Source organism: Solanum stenotomum, chromosome 1 (genome assembly GCF_019186545.1).
Source record: "Solanum stenotomum isolate F172 chromosome 1, ASM1918654v1, whole genome shotgun sequence".
Lineage (NCBI taxonomy): Eukaryota > Viridiplantae > Streptophyta > Magnoliopsida > Solanales > Solanaceae > Solanum > Solanum stenotomum.
In genome coordinates this window covers 12,576,594-12,592,087 of record NC_064282.1, presented here as the reverse complement: position 1 = coordinate 12,592,087, position 15,494 = coordinate 12,576,594, and the positions used below count along the sequence as shown (strand labels likewise).

The 15,494-nt window shown below is 35.0% G+C and overlaps 3 protein-coding genes across 3 annotated transcripts in view; all 3 read left to right on the top strand.

The window, feature by feature from the left end:
- Positions 1–7,358, top strand: part of LOC125856359 (extensin-2-like) — a 9,655-nt gene extending 2,297 nt beyond the window's left edge. The window contains exons 2-5 of the mRNA XM_049535915.1: positions 2,738–3,909; positions 4,475–4,494; positions 5,992–6,005; positions 6,237–7,358. Of these exons, the coding sequence (XP_049391872.1) occupies positions 2,738–3,909; positions 4,475–4,494; positions 5,992–6,005; positions 6,237–7,358 (2,328 nt within the window). The remainder of the gene's footprint in view (positions 1–2,737; positions 3,910–4,474; positions 4,495–5,991; positions 6,006–6,236) is intronic.
- A 2,406-nt stretch (positions 7,359–9,764) lies between these two features.
- LOC125868080 (extensin-3-like) lies at positions 9,765–11,125 on the top strand. Its single transcript, XM_049548684.1, has one exon. It carries the CDS (start codon positions 9,776–9,778, stop codon positions 10,886–10,888), a length of 1,113 nt encoding a protein of 370 aa, XP_049404641.1. The 5' UTR covers positions 9,765–9,775; the 3' UTR covers positions 10,889–11,125.
- Positions 11,126–13,450: 2,325 nt separating this feature from the next.
- LOC125868090 (extensin-3-like) lies at positions 13,451–14,686 on the top strand. Its single transcript, XM_049548695.1, has one exon. It carries the CDS (start codon positions 13,575–13,577, stop codon positions 14,496–14,498), a length of 924 nt encoding a protein of 307 aa, XP_049404652.1. The 5' UTR covers positions 13,451–13,574; the 3' UTR covers positions 14,499–14,686.
- Positions 14,687–15,494: the final 808 nt, after the last annotated feature.

The following is a 15,494-nucleotide window of genomic DNA, read 5'->3' as shown; positions in this document are numbered from 1 at the left end:
TGAAGTTGAAAATATTTTTTAAAAACAAACTCAATTTTTTTTTGAGGGGGGGGGGGAGCGGGGAGGGGGTGGGTGATCGATGATCGGGATGAAAAAATAAAAATTTGAAGTTGAAAATATTATTTAAAAACAAACTTGAATTATTTTTTTTTAAGGGAGTTGGGGGGCTGATAGGGGGGCTGATAGGGGGCAGATGGGGGGCGAGGGTAGTGGGTGGGGGTAAAAAAATAAAAAATTGAAATTAGAAATATCTTTTAAAAATAATTTTTAATATTTTTTTGGGAGGGCGTGGGGGTAGGGGTGAGGGTGGGGTAAAAAAATTGAATTTAAAAACAAGCTTTAAAATTTTTATTTTTTTTGGGGGGGGAGGGGTGATTTGAGGGTAGGGACAAAATAAATTGATTTTTTCAACAAAAAAATAATTGTAATTTGAAGTTGGAAGAGAGTTTTGGAAAATGTTTTCCTTAAGTTTAGAAGGGAAGTCGTTTTCCTTAAATTTGAGGAAAATGATTTGATTTGAAAAACATTTTCCAAAACATTTAGCCCAACCAAACATGAGAAAATTGGAAAACATTTTCCGAAAAATGTTATCCTTCATACCAAACAAACCCTTAAAAGGTGAAATTACAACATACAAAACAAAGACTCCATCAGAAATTAGCCCAATATAACTTAATTTTTTTCACTTTTCTTAAAAACATGGATGGTATTCCCACTTTCTTTTTCATTCTCATAATAAATAAGTTAAACAATAAATATAAATTTTAATAATCTCAAATAAAGAAAAAATCTACAATAAAAAATGTTGCATTTACCTTTTAATTATGAAAATTGTATTTCAATATTATTTTAAGATAAGAAAAGTTTAAAAATACACCTAAATTATTTGTTCTGCTATTTAACTCCTCCCGCCGGCTGATATTTCCGGCGCCGGTCGTCGGTCTCCGCTGGTCGATGCTCCCTCATTTGCTGCGTCAATGACTCCTTCCTTATTAGTTATTGGGAGAGATGATTGGATAAGACATGATACATGCACATTTGCATGTTATCGAGTACAAGACCCTAGATAGTAAGATATGAAGGTCAAAGATTAGGGTAGAAGGTAAGTAAATAGTCTAGCGTTGTCTTGTTTCTTTATGTTGTTGTTACAGTTCTCTTCTTCACTGTTTCCAACATGGCTTTTTCATTTATGTATTTGCTTTGAACACTTGATTTGTGTTATGTTTTACTTGAGACGAGGGTTTACTGGAAACAATCTTTTTACCTTTCCTCAAGGTAGGGTTAAGGCTACGTAACACTACCATCCCTTAACCCTGGGATTACACCGGATATCTTGTTGTAATACTTAATAATTTGATCTTTTTGATAGAATTAAGGGTTGTCAACCAATGAGGATTCTTTGAATGTTATACTTATCCCTACTCTGTCATGTAATTCCTCTTCAAACTAAGAAGACTGATGTCAAACACCTGCCTAACATAAGTGTACCAAGTTGTGTTATGTAAGCCATGAGTTAGGTGTGAAATAGGTTTTGCACTTTGCAGCAGTTAAGTGGCTTCACTGCACGCACCTATATGGATAGTAGGCTTGTGTTATGTTCAATACTAAGTTTGTATGAACTCCAAGAGATTGTAGATCCTTTAAGGCAACTTTCCTCCATATGATTTTCGGTCTACCTTATTCCACGGGCGGAGCCACCTTAGGCAAATGGTGGTCTGGTGAACACCCTTCGCCATAAAATTATAAGGTCTACAGAGGTTAAATGTTAGTTAATATGAGTGTATATTTAAGTTTGCACACCTATGAGAAAAAAAATTGCACATCCCTCGCTAAATTCCTGGCTCCGCTACTACCTTATTCCCCTTAATACATTCAGTTTTCATGTTGCGTATACCTGCATTTGGTTTCCACGTACGAGTGGGACATGATCAAACCATCTTCTTTTACTATCCCATGCCACTTTTGCTTTTCTTTTTTCCTCTATCTGTGTGTAAATTCTACCTGATGTGATTACTTCTAATTTTGTCTTTGTACATGAAAAAGAAAAAAGATATAGTCCTATGGTATAACTACAGGCTACTAATGCTTTTTTTTTCTTCGAATAAGCAATTCATATGCTAATTTTTAAAGAGACCATAGGAATTGGCATTTTCTCCGAGAAAGATAATCATGGGGAGCTTCATTGAAGAAGTTGTGTAAAGAACACCGTCGACTTCATGTACCATTCGTTATGTATATTGTCATTAATTACATAAGCATTGTGTTTTAACTTTTCGAAATTTCTGTGTGTTTCTGGTAGCTTTGCCGTGGATCTTGATCTTATATAGGCTTTGTTTGTATTGAAGCCCATTGCTGCTGATAGCTGTTGCATATATATTCTTCTTTTGAGATAGGGGTAAAGTCGAACACTTGATCATATGTCAACTTACAGATTTTGGCATTGAGAAAACAAGGAATGTTTCTTTGTTCTGTACATTATTCAGAAATAATCAGTCCTTAACTACTTTGTATTTCATATTAATTATTATTTGTCACCAGATAATGCCTCCCACTTTGTACTGATAAAAGTCTTTATTTAGACCTTGCTCTCAGGTTAGTGGGCAAGTGGGCAATTAAGACGCTATTATTACATTAATGTTGAGAAGGGTGTTATTTTTTTCTCTATAAAAACCAGAGTTCCCTACTCAACTATGCAACACAAGTCTTAGTTCTGTCCTTTCCTTCTCTAAGTATATAGTGGTTCCATTTCAAAATGAAAAACTTACAGAAGTTGGGACAATGGTCTTTTCTAACAATTGCTTTGGCAATTTGCTTAGTTGCCAGCACTGCTGTTGCTGATTACTCTTATGAGTATACTTCACCCTCACCTTCTCACAACTCTAACAAGTACTACAAATCACCATCTCCATCCAACTATCATGTACCCACTCCTTATTACAAGAAACCTTATCCATCACACTACTACTATAAATCACCAGCACCTTCAAAGCATGCTTATTACAAATCGCCATCACCATCAAAATATTACAAGTCACATGTTCCTTCAAAGCATTACTACTACAAGTCACCCATTGTAACCAAGTATTACAAGTCACATGTTCCTTCAAAGCACTACTACAAGTCACCAGTTGCAACAAAGTATTACTACAAGTCCCCAACTCCTTCAAAGCATTATTACAAATCACCCGCTCCTTCTAAGTATGACTACAAGTCACCAACTCCTTCAAAGAACTACTACAAGTCCCCATCGCCCACAAAGTATTATAAGTCCCCCTCGCCAGCAAAGTACTACAAGTCACCTACTCCATCAACACACTATTACTACAAGTCACCATCCCCAACAAAATATTACAAATCACCCGCTCCATCTAAATACTACAAATCGCCTTCACCAACAAAATATTACAAGTCACCAGTTTACTACAACTCTCCTCCACCACCACCAACTTACTACGAGAAATCACCTTCATACTACAAGTCACCTCCACCTCCACCAAAATACTATGAGCAATCCCCTAAGTACTACAAGTCACCTCCACCCCCACCAAAGTACTATGAAGAATCACCATCAGCATACAAATCTCCACCACCTCCACCAAAATACTACGAGCAACCACCAACTTATTACAATTCTCCACCTCCACCATACTACCAAGAATCTACACCTTCCTATAAATCTCCTCCACCTCCTCCAAAATCCTATGAACAATCACCTTCGACCTACAACTCACCACCTCCTCCAAAGACCTATGAACAATCACCTACATACTACTCACCTCCACCACCACCGTACTACAAAGAAACACCAACCTATGCCTCACCGCCACCACCTGAGAAGTACGAGGAATCTGCCACCTATGCTTCACCTCCACCCCCATCACCATCTCCGCGACCACCAACCTACTACTAGTAGTCAAATCCATTCTTTTCAATCATTTTCCACCAACTTTGGGGTTTTCCATTTCCTTTTATGCTTCCCAAAATGATGGGCTTTGTGTGCTGTATGTTCTTTTGTTTTAATAATTCGTAATATTTTTCATTGGAGATTTAAGTAAGATCTCCATTATTTTGGCTTATTGTATCAAGATTTTATTTTGGTGTAATTTATCAAGAATTCTACTTTGCTCAATACTATTTCTCTTGAGTATTTTCTCCTCAATAATGGCTTATAACTTATCTACTACAAAAAATTTAACAAGAAAAAAAATATGAGGAAAGGTGCAAAATATGGTAATGGATGGATGCTTCAACAAATTGCTGTATTTTGGATATGGATTATAATTGTACTTATCACCTTTTAAGAAAATAAAATTATAAAATAAACAGAATTTTAATTTAGTCGTATGCATTATTCTTCTAAAAATATTTATCGATGGAAAATAAGTCAAAAGATATAATATTGTTGTTGATCTTAAAAGGTAAAACTACAAAATACTCCACCAGAAATTAGCCCAATATAACTTAAATTTTTCAGTTTTCTTAAAAACATGGATGGTATTCCCACTTTCTTTTTCATTCTCATAATAAATAAGTTAAACAATAAATATAAATTTTAATAATCTCAAAATATTGGTAGATTCTCAATTTGGTGAGGATATAATATTTTGCTTTAATTCCATTCCCCTGCCAATAGTTTCCCTTAATTAGTTGGCGTTGTTTATGTTTACTGTAAGGACTGTGGCATACGTTGGTCCTGGATTTTGGTTGACTATGGTAATTATGAGGAGAGGTAGAGGTATGCTGAATAAGTATTGGGAGAGGTGATTGGATAAGGCATGACACGTTTGCATCTTACCGAGTACATGACCCTAGATAGTAAGATATGGAGGTCAAAGATTAGGGCAGAAGATTAGTAAATAGTCTAGTGTTGTCTTGTTTCTTATGTTGTTGCTACGGTTCTCTTCTTCATTGTTTCCAATATGGCTTTTTCATTTATGTATTTGCTTTGGATACTTGATTTGTGTTATGTTTTACTTGAGTTGAGGGTCAGAAACAACCTCTTTACCTTTCCTCAAGGTAGGGTTAAGGCTAGATAACACTATATACCCTCCCTTAACCCTGAGATTACACTGGATATGTTGTTATAATACTTTTGTCAATCAATGAGGATTCTTTAAATTTTATACTTATCCTTATTCTGTCATGTAATCCCTCTTCAAACTAAGAAGACTCATGTCAAACACATGTCTAATATAAGTGTACCAAGTTGTGTTATGTAAGCCATGAGCTAGGTGCGAAATAGGTTTTGCACTTCGCCGCCGTTAAGTGGCTTCAGCGCACACACCTATATGGATATTAGGCTTGTGTTATGTTCAATACTAAGTTCGTATGAACTCCAAGAGATTGTAGATCCTTCAAGGAAACTTTCCCCATATGATTTTTGGTCTGCCTTATCAAGGGCGGAGCCACCTTAGGTGAGGGTGGTTTGGTGAACACCCTTCGCCATAAAATAATTATATGGTGTACAATGGTTAAATGTTAGTTAATATGAGTGTATATTTAAGTTTGCACACCTTTAATACAACCAAGAAGAAAATTTGCACATCCTTCACTAAATTCCTGGATCCACTACTACCTTATTCCCCTTAATACATTTAGTTTTCATGTTATGTATACCTGCATTTGGTGTACACGTACAAGTGGACATGATCAAACCATCTTCTTTTACTATCCCATGCCATTTTTGCTTTTCTTTTTTATTTCCCGCTATCTGTGTGTAAATTCTACCAGATGTGATTACTTCTTATAATCTTGTCTTTAAACATGAAAAAAGAAAAACTATAATCCTAAGGTATAACTACAGGCTACTAATGTTTTTTTTTTTTTTCCGAATAAGCAATTCATAATCTTATATAGGCTTTGTTTGTATATATATTCTTCTTTTGAAATAGGGGCAATGCCGAACACTTGATCATATGACAACTTACATATTTTGGCATTGAGAAAACAAGGAACATTTGTTTGCTCTGTGCATTATTGGGAAATAATCAGTCCTTAACTACTTGGTATTTAATTTTAATTATTATTTGTCATCAAATAATGCCTCCCACTTAGTACTGATAAAAGTCTTTATTTGGACCTTGATCTCAGCTTAGTGGGCAATTAAGAAGCTATTATTTCATTAATGTTGAGGAGGGTCTCACTTTTTGCTCTATAAAAACCAGAGCTCCCTACTCAACTATGCAACACAAGTCTAAGTTCTATCCTTTCTTTCTCCAAGTATATAGTGGTTCCAGTTCAAAATGAAAAGCTTAGACAAGTTGGGACAATGGTCTTTTCTAACAGTTACTTTGGCAATTTGCTTAGTAGCCAGCACAGTAGTTGCTGATTACTCTTATGAGTATACTTCACCCTCACCTTCTCACAACTCTAACAAGTACTACAAATCATCATCTCCATCCACGTATCATGTACCAACTCCTTATTACAAGAAACCTTATCCATCACACTATTACTACAAATCACCAGCACCTTTAAGGTACACTTATTACAAGTCACCATCACCAGCAAAATATTACAAATCACACTTTCCAACAAAATATTACAAGTCACATGTTCCTTCAAAGCATTACTACAAATCGCCTGCTCCTTCAAAGCATTTTTACAAGTCACCCACTCCTTCAGAGCATTACTACAAGTCCCCATCGCTCGTAAAGTACTACAAATCCCCAGCGCCTGCAAAGTACTACAAGTCCCCATCACCCACAAAGTATTATAAGTCTCCCTCACCAACAAAGTACTACAAGTCGCCTACTCCGTCTACACACTATTACTACAAGTCACCATCCCCAACAAAATATTACAAATCACCCACTCCATTTAAATACTACAAGTCTCCTTCACCAACAAAATATTACAGGTCACCAGTTTATTACAAGTCTACCCCACCACCTTACGAGAAATCACCTTCGTACTACAAGTCACCTCCACCTCCACCAAAATACTATGAGCAATCCCCTAAGTACTACAAGTCACCTCCACCCCCACCCCCACCAAAATACTATGAACAATCACCATCATCTTACAAATCTCCACCACCTCCACCAAAATACTACGAGCAATCACCAACTTATTATAGCTCTCCACCTCCACCATACTACCAAGAATCAACACCTTCTTATAAATCTCCTCCACCTCCTCCAAAATCCTATGAGCATTCACCTACAACCTACACATCACCACCTCCACCAAAGACCTATGAACAATCACAATCATACTATTCACCCCCACCCCCACCATACTACAAGCAAACACCAACCTATGCCTCACCACCCCCACCTGAGAAATACGAGCCATCTGTCACCTATGCTTCACCTCCACCCCCATCACCATCTCCCCCACCGCCAACCTACTACTAACATTCAAATCATTCTCTTCAATCATTTCCCACCATCCCTATGACCTATTAACTCTCTTTCATCCTCTATTGGAATATTTCCATTTCCTTTGCCGAAATTTTATGTTTCCAAAAAAGATTGACTTCGCTTGTTGTATGTTTTTTTGTTTTAGTAATTTGTAATATTTATCATTTGCGATTTAAGAAAGATCCTTGAGATCTCTATTAGTTTGGCTTATTGTATCAAGATTCTATTCTTGTGTAATTCATCAAGAATTCTACTTTGCTCAGTATTATCTTCTCTTTGTTTAATATTTCTGAGAGGGCATCTCAGAGCATTGTCTCTAGAGGATTTTCTTCTCAATTATGGTTTATTACTTATTTACTACAAAAATTTAACAAGACAAAAGAAAAAGAATGAGGAAAGGTGGAAAATATGTTCATTGACTGCCTATTTTCTTCTTTGACTTAGTGGCTATGGCTGTATTTTGGATTGTAATTGTACTTATCAGCTTTTGAGAAATAAATTATATTAAATAACCAATAAACAAAACAATAAAGTAATTAGGAAAATTTTAATTTAGCGTATGCATATTTTTTTCCCATTATTTTTCTTAAAAAGAGAATTATCAGTGGAAATAAATCAATTGATATAATGTTGTTGATCTTAACAGGGTTGAATTACAAAATAAATGAAGACTCCACCATGAATTATCCCTATGTAAGAACTATGTGGATGAGTTGATTGTAAATAACTAATAAGTTTTAAGTGCCGAAAACATTTTAAAGTGCTGAAATCAATAAATAGTTATGTGTTTGGATATTATTGTTGAAATAAAAAATGTTGATAAGTTGTTCTTTTGTTACAATGACTAGAATATCCTTAAAAATATTATAATTTAAAACTATTCTTATAAGAAACGACAGATACAAGATGAAGAGGAAGTTAGGAATTTTGTTTTGGGAAAGATACTTTGAAAATTAGAAAAAATAAGTAAAATACTAGGTCAAACCAAAAGTCTTTATAAGGTGAAAAATCACAAATGGGGATGACAACTTATGGCTTTTGACTGATTTAAACTTATAAGTATTTTGGTGTTTACGAAGCGCTTCTTAAGTCTACACAACCATCCCATTAGCACATCCAAACAAATGTTAGAGTATGTGGAGATTGCCATAAATGCAATGAAGTTTAAATCAGCAGTTGAGAGAAGAGAGATAATCTTTAGAGATTCTAATCATTTTCACCATATTAGAGATGGGCTCTGCTCCTGCAATGACTATTGGTGAAAGTCTTAACACTGTCAACTATGGTCTTATTGGCACACCCAAACCAAAGTAGCAAACAGGACTAGAATACTAATGAGCATTCAGTTGTATGTGGCGATGGGCATAGTTCTATTAAGCAATGTATCTCTAATCATGTAGAGAAGTACATAATGTAACCATCTACTTCATGTACCATTAGTCGTCTGATGAATGTAATTTTTCAGTAAGATGCTTGGGATTGCACTATGCTCTACTTCTTTTTGTCTGGGCTTTATCTGGTCGAGAGAGGGAGAGGATTTACTGCCTCATTTTATTAATTATAAACACATCTGAGTAAGAAATGTGAAATTTTTATACAGAGTCAGAAGTGAAAAAGACCAAGCTTGTTCGTTAATCAAATAAGTTCTGCAATCAAAGTCACTCAAACTATCAGATAACAGTTAAATAAGTCGGTATCTATTTTGGCTGGAAGTTTTGTTCTTTCTTTTGTTAATTCTCTTTAGATCTCTTGTATTCAAGGTGACATTATCCAACTAGGTTTCTTGTGGTATTAATCTGAAAAGAGTTGATCTGAAACCGAACCAAACTGACAATATGCATAGCATTTCTTAATTTTTTGTACATTATAGGAAATTTATTTCATAAACATTTTGTTAACAATTTTGAAAATTTCTGTGTTTTGTGGTAGCTTTGATGTAATGTTATATAGACTTTGTTTGTATAAGAGCCCATTGCTGATAGTCGTTGCATTATTGTTCAAAATTTTACTTTTCTTTTGAGATAGAGGCAACGTCAAACTCTAGATCATAAGTCAACTTACAGATTCTGGCATTGAGAAAACAACAAAGGAAATGCCTCCATTTCTTTGTTCTGTGTATTGTGAAGAAATAGTCAATCTTTAAATACTTTCTGTTATATATATCTATCCTCTTTGTTTTTATTTTTGATATTTTATTTGTCAGCAGATAATGTCTCCCACTTAGCATTGATAAAAGTCTGTATTTGGACCTTGATCTCAGCTTAGTGGGCAAGTGGGCAATTAAGAAACTATTATTACATTAAGGGTGTTATTTTTTTCTCCATAAAAACCAGAGCTCCCTACTCAACTATGCAACACAAGTCTTAGTTCTGTCCCTTCCTTCTCTAAGTATATAGTGGTTCCAGTTCAAAATGAAAAGCTTAGGGAAGTTGGGGCAATGGTCTTTTCTAACAGTTGCTTTGGCAATTTGCTTAATAGCCAACACTGTTGTTGCTGATTACTCTTATGAGTATACTTCACCCTCACCTTCTCACAACTCTAACAAGTACTACAAGTCACCATCTCCATCCAACTATCATGTACCCACTCCTTATTACAAGAAACCTTATCCATCACACTACTACTACAAATCACCAGCACCTTCAAAGCACACCTATTACAAATCGCCATCTCCAGCTAAATATTACAAGTCACATGTTCCTTCAAAGCATTACTACAAGTCACCCATTGTAACAAAGTATTACAAGTCACATGTTCCTTCAAAGCACTACTACAAGTCACCGGTTGCAACAAAGTATTACTACAAGTCCCCAACTCCTTCAAAGCACTACTATAAGTCACCAGTTGCAACAAAGTATTACAAGTCTCCTACTCCTTCAAATCATTATTACAAGTCACCCTCTCCTTCAAAGTATTACTACAAGTCCCCAACTCCATCAAAGAGCTACTACAAATCTCCATCGCCCGCAAAGTATTACAAGTCGCCAACTCCATCAACACATTATTACTACAAGTCGCCTTCACCAACAAAATATTACAAGTCACCAGTTTACTACAAGTCTCCTCCACCACCACCAACTTATTACGAGAAATCGCCTTCGTACTACAAGTCACCTCCACCTCCACCAAAATACTATGAGCAATCACCTTCTTACTACAACTCACCTCCTCCCCCACCAAAATACTATGAACAATCGCCATTATCTTACAAATCTCCACCACCTCCACCAAAATACTACGAGCAATCACCAACTTATTACAAGTCTCCACCTCCACCATACTACTCAGAATCTACACCTTCCTATAAATCTCCTCCACCTCCTCCAAAATCCTACGAACAATCACCTTCGACCTACAATTCACCACCTCCTCCAAAGACCTATGAACAATCCCCATCATACTATTCACCACCACCACCACCATACTACAAGCAAACACCAACCTATGCCTCACCACCACCACCTGAGAAATACGAGCAATCTGTCACCTATGCTTCACCTCCACCCCCGTCACCAACCTACTAACATTCAAATCATTATCATCAATCATTTCCCATCATCTCCATGACCTATTAACTCTCTTTCATCCTTCATCGGAAGATTTTCACTTCCTTTGCTAAACAAATTGTGTTTCCAAATATGACCAGCTTTGCTTGTTGTATGTTCTTTTGTTTTAATAATATGTAATATTTATTCTTGGAGATTTAAGTAAGATCATTGAGATCTCCATCAGTTTGGCTTAGTGTATCAAGATTTTTTATTTTTTTTGTGTATTTCATCAAGAATTATACTTTGCTCAATACAATCTTCTCTTTGTCTAATATATCTGAGGGGCATCTCAGTTTATTGTCTCTAGATGATTTTCTTCTCAATTATGGTTTATAACTTATTTATTACAAAAGGTAAACAAGACAAAAGAAAAAAGAATGAGGAAAGGTGCAAGATATGTCCGTGCACAACAAATTTTCTTGTTTGACTTAGTGTCTATTACTGTATTTTGGATTGTTATTGTACTTATCAGCTTTTGAGAAATAAATCATATAAAATAAACATAACAATAAGGGGTCGTTTGGTTTGAAAATGAGTTATGATGGGATAAGTTATGTTGGGATAAGTTATGTTGGGATTAGTTATGATGGAATAAGTTGTGTTGGGATTATTTTATATTGAGTGTTTGGTTTGTTGTATTCAAAATAATAAATTTTAAGAACAATTTATTTATTTACAAAAATGCCCTTCATTAAGGTAAAAAGTGATATAACAAAAAGGTTGAAAGAGACATTTTTGTCATTTACCTACTTTATCCCGGGATAAGTTATCCCGGGATTACTATACCACCCAAGGAGAGGGATAACTTATCCCGGTACTAATTATTAATCCCGGGATAAGTTATCCCGAACTTGCCAACCAAACAACAAAATAAGCGGTACTATAATTTAATCCCGGGACTATCTGGTACTATCCCTTACACCAAACGACCCCTAAAGGAATTAGGATAATTTTAATTTAGGGGTATGCATCTTTTTTTCCCATTATTTTTCTTAGAGAATTATCAGTAGGAAATAAATCAAATGATATAATGTGATCTTTAAAGGTTGAATTACAAAATAAATAAAGACTCCATGAATTAGCCCTATGTAAGGGCCCGTTTGGATTAGTTGATTGTAAATAACTAATAAATTTTAAGTGCTGGAACTGATTTTATAATTGAATAATTACGTGTTTGGATAGAATTGTTGGAATAAAAATGTTCTTTGTTAGAATGAGAATATCCTTAAAAAGTTTATAAAATGTTATAATTTAGGAGTTTCTTGTAAAGAAGAGGAAGAACAATGGGATACAAAATGAAGAGAAAGTTAGCAGTTTTGTTTTGGGAAAGATACATTGAAAATTAGAAAAAAAATATTAAGGATAAAATAGTAAAATATTTTATCGAACCAAAAGTGTAAGGTGCAAAATCATGAGTTGGTGATGGCCAACTATGGCTTTGACTGATTTAACTTACAAACACTTGACTTATAAGTACTTTGGTGTTTACCAAACTCATAGTAAGCCTACACAACCAGCTCATTAGTGTTCATTTAGTACTCAATCCCATTATTCACAAGCATCTAATCGTTCGGAAATCATATTTACAGAATGAAACCATATGATGTGCACATCCATTTTTCTGCATAATTATGTATACCCAGCTAGTATCGTGTAATTAGTAAAACCAATTTTCTTTTTGGAATTTTTAACAACTAGGGAACTGGTGGATGAGCACCATGAAGAAATCTTGAAAAGAACATCGTCTGTTTAATGTATCACAAGTCGTCTGATGAATGTGATTTTACAGCAAGATGTTTGGCATGGCACTATGCTCTACTTCTCTTGTCTGGTCGAGAGAGGAGTTACTGCCTCAGTCGTTAATTTTAAACACATCTGAGCAAGAGTGATGCATTCAAAGTCACTCAAACCTATCAGCAGATAATAGTTAAATAAGTCTATCTATTTTGGTTGGATGTTTTGTTCCTTCTTTTGTTTAATCTCTTGAGATCACTTGTATTCAAGGTGAAATATTATCCAACTAGGTTTCTTGTGGTATTAAACTGAAAAGAGTTGATCTGAAACCGAACCAGAGTGCCAATATGTATAGCATTTCTTAATTTTTAACACATTGGAATTTATAACAGAAACATTTTGTAACAATTTTCGAAATTTCTGTTTTTTCTGGTAGCTTTGATGTGATCTCGTATAGACTTTGTTGGTAAGGAGCCCATTGCTGATGGTCATTACATTATTGTCCTTCTTCTGCTTTTATTTTGAGATATGGACAATGCCAAACTCTAGATTATAAGTCAACTTACAGATTCTGGCATTGAGAAAACAACAAAGAAAATGCCCCCATTTCTTTGTTCTGTTTATTGTTAAGAAATAGTCTATCTTTAACTACTTTCTTGTGCATATATCCTCTTTGTTTTTATTTTTTAAATATTTTATTTGAATTATCATTTGTCAGCAGATAATGGCTACCACTTAGTACTGATTAAAGTTTTTATTTGGACCTTGCTCTCAGATTAGTGGGCAAGTGGGCAACTAAAGCTATTACATTAATGTTGAAAATAGTGTCATTTTGCTCTATAAAAGCCAGAACTCCCTATTCATCTATGCAACACAAGTCTTTAGTTCTATCCTTCACTTCTCCAAGTATAATTTGTTACAATTCAAAATGGAAAGCTTAGGGAAGTTGGGGAAATGGTCTTTTCTAACAGTTGCTTTGGCAATTTGCTTAGTAGCCAGCACTGTTGTTGCTGATTACTCTTATGAGTATACTTCACCCTCACCTTCTCACAACTCTAACAAGTACTACAAGTCACCATCTCCATCCAACTATCATGTGCCCACTCCTTATTACAAGAAACCTTATCCATCACATTATTACTACAAGTCACCAGCACCCTCAAAGCACGCTTATTACAAATCACCATCACCAGCAAAATATTACCAGTCACATGTTCCTTCAAAGCATTACTACTACAAGTCACCCATTGTAACCAAGTATTACAAGTCACATGTTCCTTCAAAGCACTACTACAAGTCACCAGTTGCAACAAAGTATTACTACAAGTCCCCAACTCCTTCAAAGCATTATTACAAATCACCCGCTCCTTCTAAGTATTACTACAAGTCCCCATCTCCAACAAAGTACTACAAGTCCCCATCTCCAGCAAAGTACTACAAGTCACCTACTCCATCAACACACTATTACTACAAATCACCATCCCCAACAAAATATTACAAATCACCCACTCCATCTAAATACTACAAGTCACCTTCACCAACAAAATACTACAAGTCACCAGTTTACTACAAGTCACCTCCACCTCCACCAAAATACTACGAGCAACCACCAACTTATTACAATTCTCCACCTCCTCCAAAGACCTATGAACAATCACCTACATACTACTCACCTCCACCACCACTGTACTACAAAGAAACACCAACCTATGCCTCACCGCCACCACCTGAGAAGTACGAGGAACCTGTCACCTATGCTTCACCGCCACCACCTGAGAAGTACGAGGAACCTGTCACCTATGCTTCACCTCCACCCCCATCACCATCTCCCCCACCACCAACCTACTACTAGTAGTCAAATCCATTCTTTTCAATCATTTCCCAGTTTTGGGGGTTTCCATTTCCTTTTATGCTTCCCAAATGGCCAGCTTTGTTTGTTGTGTGTTCTTTTTTTTTTATTAATAATTCCTAATATTTATCTTTGGAGATTTAAGTAAGATCCTTGAGATCTCCATCAATTTGATTTATTGTATCAAGATTTTATTTGGTGTAATTTTTCAAGAATTCTACTTTGTTTAATACTATATCGTCTTTGTTTGAAATTGTTTATTCTAATTGATTGAACTCTTTCATTGGTGTACACACCTCCCGGACATATTTGTGTTTTTTGTTCTCAATTATGGTTTAAAATTTAAGCAAATGCATATTTTGTTTTTTCCAATTATTTTTCTGGATTGATTTATGGGGAAATAAGCCATGTGACATACGCGTTGATCTGAAAAGGTGGAATTATAAGAATAAAGAAATACACCATGAATTAACACTATGTAACATAATAATCTTCACTTTTCATAAAAAAATAATTGTTACTATATTTCCATTTTCTTTTTCATTTCTCATAATAATAAGTATGTTAAAAAATAAATATAAATTCTAATAATCTCAAACAAAGAACAAATTTACCACAACGTTTACTACTAGTTAGAGCTGTCAATATGGGCTAGCCCACCCCATCCGGGCTAACTTATACAGGCTTTAACATTTTACGGGCCAGGCCAGGCTAGCCCATTTTTGGTGTGGGCCAGAAAACGGTCGGCCCAACCCACAAGTACGTGGGCTACAGGCTTGCCGGGCCAGCCCACTTTTTTAAAAGTTATATATTTTTTTATAATTATTAAATTAAATTATAAATTATAATTTAAAAATATTATCATAAATATCGACAAAACAATATTACATGGTGTTAATGTTACTACTTGTTAATCAAATCCACAAATAAAATTATCTTTATAATATTTATTAAGTTTTTTTCAAGTAAAAGTATAAATATCTAAATAGAAATATTAAC

Bases quoted from the DNA above. Each gene is read 5' to 3' on its own strand.
- LOC125868080 (XM_049548684.1), top strand. From the start codon at position 9,776: ATGAAAAGCTTAGGGAAGTTGGGGCAATGGTCTTTTCTAACAGTTGCT.
- LOC125868090 (XM_049548695.1), top strand. From the start codon at position 13,575: ATGGAAAGCTTAGGGAAGTTGGGGAAATGGTCTTTTCTAACAGTTGCT.